At 44.2% G+C, this 7,605-nt stretch overlaps 1 protein-coding gene and 1 pseudogene across 1 annotated transcript in view; one reads left to right on the top strand and one right to left on the bottom strand.

The window, feature by feature from the left end:
- Positions 1–187: 187 nt before the first annotated feature.
- LOC129838381 (endoplasmic reticulum-Golgi intermediate compartment protein 2-like) lies at positions 188–4,182 on the top strand (annotated as a pseudogene).
- A 747-nt stretch (positions 4,183–4,929) lies between these two features.
- LOC129838230 (fatty acyl-CoA reductase 1-like) overlaps positions 4,930–7,605 on the bottom strand; it is an 87,777-nt gene continuing 85,101 nt past the window's right edge. The window contains exon 12 of the mRNA XM_055905025.1: positions 4,930–7,603. Coding sequence (XP_055761000.1) covers positions 7,441–7,603 — 163 coding nt within the window. The 3' untranslated portion in view covers positions 4,930–7,440. The remainder of the gene's footprint in view (positions 7,604–7,605) is intronic.

The following is a 7,605-nucleotide window of genomic DNA, read 5'->3' as shown; positions in this document are numbered from 1 at the left end:
ATTATCACACTAATTTATTGTGCAACAGCAAAATACTAGACATGATATAGCTAGGTCTAAAATAGTGAAGCTAATACAAATAGTTATCATTCTGTAAACATAAAATAGTTTTGAACTTGATAAACGGATGCAAAATTTGGACTAATGTCCTACATTTTAGGGAACAAGCTTTGAAAGAAGACAAAGAATGCGGCGTGTGAATATTTTCACCGCCTTGAGCGCCATCTGGTGTACAATGCGTAAAATGACAACACATTTAGAGCCATTCGCGAGCTCGTCGACAGGTGGCGGTATTAGAAAAAGACCATTGACAGTTCATATCGGCTAGTGGGTGGTCGTGTTGCTAAGACAAGACAGGACCCTAGCAGAAAGAACGCGGAGCATTCTCTACAGGTCTTGTACAAGAGTGTTCTAAAGGGAGCCCCTACTGCCTTGCCCCCTAGGTTAGTAGGCCTGCATTGCCCCCTAGGTTAGTAGGCCTACCTTGCCCCCTAGGTTAGTAGGCCTGCCTTGCCCCCTAGGTTAGTAGGCCTGCCTTGCCCCCTAGGTTAGTAGGCCTGCCTTGCCCCCTAGGTTAGTAGACCTGCCTTGCCCCCTAGGTTAGTAGGCCTGCCTTGCCCCCTAGGTTAGTAGGCCTGCCTTGCCCCCTAGGTTGGTAGGGCTCTCAAATGCAAAATGCATCACTATTGAGGTGTTGGGAAAATGCATTAAGTAGAGATATGTTTTCCTACAAAGGTAATAGTATGTGTGTGTCTTCAGAGAGGGCACTGCCTCAGAGCCCTTAAGTGCCTGTAGGATACATGGGCACGTCAACAAAGTGGCTGGGAACTTCCACATCACAGTGGGAAAGTAAGATACCTGTACACTTTTCTATAAGCGTGATATATTTAAGCAACAAGGCCCGAGGAGGTGTGGTATATGGCCAATATACCACAGCTGAGGGCTGTTCTAAAGCACAACGCAACGTGGAGTGCCTGGACACTGCCCTTAGCCGAGGTATATTGGCCATATATCACAAACCCTTGAGGTGCCTTATTGCTATTATAAACTGGTTACCAACGTTATTAGAGCAGTAAAAATAAATGTTTTGTCATACACATGGTATACAGTCTGATATACCACGGCTTTCAACCAATCAGCATTCGGGGCCCGAACAACAGGGTTACATTTAAGTACATGTTGTATGTAAATCATTCTTTATGGGTGTAATGAGGGAAAGCTATGTAATACTGCCACAGACTCAGAGGTTCATGGAGTTTGTCTCATACGTTACAAGATTCCAAGCTCCACAAATTGATGCTGCGAATGATTTATGAGTCTATATGTCTGATGGGAAAAAGGGCACTCAACCAATAGAGCACAGTATATTTCTTTTTGATGAAAATGCTCCTCACGCCTCCAACCCTCTGTCTTTCTCAGGCCTATTCATCATCCTCGTGGCCATGCTCATACAGCAGATTTTGTAAGCCATGACAGTAAGTTCTCTGTCAGCCAGGAAGGGTGACACTCATTTGCATAAGTTACTCGTTTTTGACAAGGACAACATTAGTACTGTTCTCTGGTTGCTTACATTGCATCTGCATTTCCATGTTTCAAGTGATAGATAAGAGCAGTATCTATTCTAATGCAGTGCCAAATAACTATTTTCTCAGAATCATTCACTCCCAAATAGAGGTTTTCACTGTCCCATTCCACCTGACTGAATGTGAGCTGGGTTTCATCAATGCATTGCAGCGTGCAACTTCTCCCATCGGATAGACCATCTGTCTTTTGGAGAAGAGATCCCCGGCATCATCAATCCTCTGGACGGGACAGAGAAAATCACCAGCAACCGTAAGTTACTGCTCCTCCTCACCGAGACCAGGAAGTAAACACATGTTCTTATCAAACCTCATTCAGCTGTTACTCAATGTGTAGCTTCCAGACTATTCTGCTCAGCATGGCCTCATGAGTTTGCAGGGAGAAAATGTAGCCATTTGTATCCATTTGAAGTGGATTTACTGCAGGCTTGCTTTCATTCACTTACCGTTCAAAGCAGCCTAGTTTCTCCAGGGGAAAGAACTGAAGCCCCCTATTTCACCTTCTCTAGAAGTATTCTGTGTAGTCTGTCACTAGATGGATGGGGTAAAAGGATTTGCTCTTTGTCTTGTTGTTGCAGATAATGAGATGTTCCAGTATTTCATTACGGTGGTACCTACCAAACTGCACACGTCCAAGGTGTCGGCAGACACACACCAGTTCTCTGTGACGGAGAGGGTAAGTCCTGATTTAGGCGCAGATCTAGTATCAGCTTACCTTCCCCAAATCCTCAATATTAACCATCAGGGGGAAAGGAATTCTATTTGATGTTGACCATGTGGAGGATGCTGCAGTGGGTTCAGATAATGGATCAGTCTCCTCATCCATCCATCCAGTCCATTCAGCTCCCTCTGCTGGCTGCCAAACGTTACTTCTAGCTCTGCTGTATAACACCACCACCTGAGACAGTCATAGATTTCTGTCTTACAAACACACATATTCACATACACAAAGGCTAGATGCTAGAAAGGCCTCTGTGTGTGTGTGTGTGTGTGTGTGTGTGTGTGTGTGTGTGTGTGTAAAGGAGAGAATAACCCCCACCCCACTCTACCTACCCACTGTCTGGTCAAGGAGCCGGTGATTAACCATGCGGCGGGCAGCCACGGTGTGTCTGGGATCTTTATGAAGTACGACACCAGCTCCTTGATGGTGATGGTCAGTGAGCAGCACTTGCCCCTCTGACAGTTCCTGGTACGACTCTGTGGCATCATCGGGGGTATCTTCTCCACCACAGGCCCAGACAACACTCACTCTTACCACCTAGTGTCATGGCCAGAACTCATACTGTTCATGTCTCACAAATCATTCCACGGCTGCTTTGCCAGCCTGATACTGTGCCACGTTAGAGAAATGCACCCTGAACATCTTCATTGATCTTCTCTCTCCCACAGGCATGATCCATGGGTTTGTTGGCTTCTGTTTCGACATAGTCTGCTGTCGCTTCAAACTAGGCCCATATAAACCTAGAGGTGAGCCCAGTCTTCTTTATTGCCACTGAAACTATGTTCAAAATGATGGTAAATCCTTACATGTACCAGTTTCCCTGTGTCTCACTGGTAGTAGTATATTTACACTGTACCTCTACGTGTTCTCTATTTCCAGGTGGTTCTCCTAGATGCCCATGTGAACAACCGTGCTGCTCCGCTCCTGACACGTACAGGAGTAGCCCTCTGACATGAGCCCATATCCACAAAGCTCTCTGAGTAGGAGTGCTGAGCTTAGATCAGTTTCACCCTTTTGGATCATAACATTATATGGACAGATCCTAGATCAGCACTCCTACTGTGAGATGCTTTGTGGATATGGGACCTGGAGCCTGCTGCTGATCATGCACCTACTGTCCCTTCACCTGTGTGGGAATCCAGGAAGAGAAGTCTCCAATCACAAGTATGTGGATTGCTGGGAGTTTGTTTTGAACCAAATAAGAGTAAACTGATTAGGATGCGACAATCATAATTGTTCTATTTATTGTTTTGGACAGTATCCTCATATGACTACCATTATAATATATTTATATCTGGTAAATATGTATTTTACACTGACAAATGGAAAGCAGCTAACTCCCCAGTTTTATCAGGCTTAGTGTGTAAAGGTATTTGGACGTTGTTATCTGTAAGTTAGGCTGAATGAAATCTGATCCTCCTATGTTATCATTCATACCATTAACATGTCACGTTTGTTCTATTTCTATCTATTTGCACTGTTCAGTATCTGTTTCACATCTGTCAATGGGAGATGTCCTATTAAATGTGTTTTAGTGCACTTCACCACTTCATGTTGTACACTTTACATTCATTTAAATCTCTCTCGTTTGGTATCTCACTATCCTCTGGTGATGGTGCATGCTTTTAGCCTGCGCTTACACAGGCAGTCCATTTCGGATCTTTTTTTCCACTAATTGGTCTTTTGACCAATCACATCAGATCTTTTCACGTCCAATCTTTTTCAGATCCGATTGGTCAAAAGACCAATTAGTTAAAACAAGATCAGAATTGGGCTGCCTGTATAAACGCAGCCATGGAAGTAGGCTAAATCTATTTTCTACATGAGGCAGCAGTGTATGAAGCAGAATGATTAGCACACTGACCAATTTGTTGTCTTTTGGTTTATTCATGTTTTGCCAAACAAACTTTAAGTGTTTTCAGAGCAGGAATAGAAGGTAATTTAACATTTGCCAATTACATTTGAAAAAGGAAAATTCAACAAAATAAACTAAGTCGTAAGTGTTGCAGTTCACAGAACATTGCCCAGTTAGCTCTGATCTACCCACAGTGCTCTGCTTCCACTATGTATCATAACAAAGACACTGCTTTGTTATCAACATGACAGATGCCAAGATCCATAACAAGCAGGACATTGTGTTCAACTTCATTGTACAGGAAAAGCCATTTTCTGTGTTGGGCATGCATTTGGTTCATAGTCCCTTACTGAATTTAGGAAAGGACGGTCACTATTGTTGCACACCATTACTGGCTCACATAGAAACATGTTTTTCCAGAGGGAGGATTTGAGGTACATTTAGTCAAGACTTCTACCATAGATACTGTATATAGATGAATCATCTCATAAAAAAGTGGACTGCTGTCTGCCACAAGTAACACTTCAGATCTAGTCTGGGGAGCTCTGTGGTAGAGTCAGACTCCTGCAGAATCAACCCTCAGGAATACTACTCTTAAGTAGTCTAGAAAAATAATATAGAACTATTTACACATCTTCTAAACTTGTTTATATATGATACTGTCACCATCTACAGTGCATTCGGAAAGTATTCAGACCCCTTGACTTTTTCCACACTTTGTTACATTACAGCCTTATTCTAAAATTGATTAAATTGCCCCCCCCCCCCCCCCATCTACACACAATACCCCATAATGACAAAGCAAAAACAGGTCTTTATAAATTTGAGCAAATTTACAAAAACTGAAGTATCACATTTACATAAATATTCAGACCCTTTACTCAGTACTTTGTTGAAGCATCTTTGGCAGCGATTACAGCCTTGAGTCTTCTTGGGTATGACGCTACAAGCTTGGCACACTTGTATTTGGGGAGTTTCTCCCATTCTGCTCTGCAGATCCTATCAAGCTCTGTCAGGTTGGATGGGGAATGTCGCTGCACAGCTATTTTCAGGTCTCTAGAGATGTTTGATCGGGTTCAAGTCCGGGCTCTGGCTGCACCACGGACATTCAGAGACTTGTCCCGAAGCCACTGCTGCATTGTCTTGGCTGTGTGCTTAGGGTTGTTGTCCTGTTGGAAGGGGAACCTTTGCCCCAGTCTGATGTCCTGAGCGCTCTGGAGCAGGTTTTCATCAAGGATCTCTCTGTACTTTGCTTCGTTCATCTTTCCTTCTATCCTGACTAGTCTCCCAGTCCCTGCTGCTAAAAAACATCCCCACAGCATAATGCTGCCACCACCATGCTTCACCGTAGGGATAGTGCCAGGTTTCCTCCAGATGTGACGATTGCTGGGTGGCCAGCTCTAGGAAGAGTTTGTGGTTCCAAACTTCTTCCATTTCAGAATGATGGAGGCCACTGTGTTCTTGGGGACCTTCAATGCTGCAGAAATGTTTTGGTACCCTTCCCCAGATCTGTGTCTCAACACAATCCTGTCTCAGAACTCTACTGATAATACCTTCGACCTCATGCTTTTTGCTCTGACATGCATTGTCAACTGTGGGACCTTAGACAGTTGTGTGCCTTTCCAAATCATGTCCAATCAATTGAATTTACACCAGGTGGACTCCAAGTTGTAGAAACATCTCAAGGATGATCAACGGAAACAGGATGCACCTGAGCTCAATTGAGTCTCATAGCAAATGTCTGAATACTTATGTAAATAGGGTATTTCTGTTTTTTATTTAATACATTTTCAAAAATGTCTAAACCTGTTTTCGCTTTGGTATTGTGTGTAGATTGAGGAAAAACATTTATTTAACCAATTTTAGAACAAGGCTGTAATGTAACATTTGGAAAAAGTCAAGGGGTCTGAATACTTTCCGAATGCACTGTATCACTTAAGACAAGCCTCAGTTTGACGCAATTATTTATAAAGATGAAAAAATAGTAAACTTAGTTTCAATATAAACAGGCAAAAAGTGGACAAACAGTAAAACAAAAAATGTGTCTTATGCGTTATGTCAAACATACCTTTGTCAATATGCAGTAGTCGTCAACCAGGTCAGATGTTTGTAGTACTACAGTAGTAGTCTCCAGTGGTCAAGATTTAGGGCTCCATTCAATCCGCATCACAGAAGTTCAGCTTTACGGCATGATTGAAACAAAGGGAATGTTCCTGCTTTTGCAGACTGCATTCACGGTAAAAGCTGCATGTGTTGGCTCAATTGGAAATTACCTTTTTAATTTATAATCGGGGAGTCTGTAACGCTTCAACTTCACAGATTGAATAGAGCCCTTAATGTGATCAACACTGAAGTTACTCTCGGATATCCTTAGCTGGCCTCGCTACAGAGTACAGGTTCCCAAATATTCTGTATCAGGATTCACACATTAAGAGTCAATGTACAGAAATGGTCTTTCAGTGGAGGCCTGACATACAGTATTTCAAGTATGCAAAAAAATCCTCTATTCCAAGACATTGTATCTGGGTTGGGGAGGACGTAAACTATGAGCAAAAACGTGGGGAGAGTATACAATGGGTTTATTGTTGCATATGTAATCTGTCGCTTTAAGAAAAGCCGTAGTTAGAAAATAAATATGGTTTTACTGTATGACGTACAACAGGGTCAGAAGGAACAGTGTCTGGTTGAGGAGTGGGGTTGTGTGCTGCTGGAGGTCTGAGGTCTGGTTGAAGAGTGGAGTTGTGTGCTGCTGGAGGTCTGAGGGGTGAGGTCTGGTTAAAGAGTGGGGTTGTGTGCTGCTGGAGGTCTGAGGGGTGAGGTCTGGTTAAAGAGTGGGGTTGTGTGCTGCTGGAGGTCTGAGGTCTGGTTAAAGAGTGGGGTTGTGTGCTGCTGGAGGTCTGAGGGGAGTGGTCTGGTTGAGGAGTGGGGTTGTGTGCTGCTGGAGGTCTGAGGTCTGGTTAAAGAGTGGGGTTGTGTGCTGCTGGAGGTCTGAGGGGAGTGGTCTGGTTGAGGAGTGGGGTTGTGTGCTGCTGGAGGTCTGAGGTCTGGTTAAAGAGTGGGGTTGTGTGCTGCTGGAGGTCTGAGGGGTGAGGTCTGGTTAAAGAGTGGGGTTGTGTGCTGCTGGAGGTCTGAGGGGTGAGGTCTGGTTAAAGAGTGGGGTTGTGTGCTGCTGGAGGTCTGAGGTCTGGTTAAAGAGTGGGGTTGTGTGCTGCTGGAGGTCTGAGGGGTGAGGTCTGGTTGAGGAGGCGAGCAGGGCGTTCAGCTGGTCAACGGTCAGTTGGTCATCAGTTGGTGAGTGTGCTGGAGGCTCTGAAGTAGGAGAGGAACTTGAAGCAGAGGCTGACCACAAAGTACCAGATGTTCCTGGCCATCTGGGAGCGGGCGATGAACACCCTCCAGATGAAGACCAGCAGTAGAGTGTTGAATGTGTAGCGGATGTTCCTCAGCCT

The sequence above is a fragment of the Salvelinus fontinalis genome, chromosome 39, assembly GCF_029448725.1.
Source record: "Salvelinus fontinalis isolate EN_2023a chromosome 39, ASM2944872v1, whole genome shotgun sequence".
In the NCBI taxonomy this organism is placed as follows: Eukaryota; Metazoa; Chordata; class Actinopteri; order Salmoniformes; family Salmonidae; genus Salvelinus; species Salvelinus fontinalis.
This window is presented reverse-complemented; position numbering and strand designations above follow the sequence as displayed.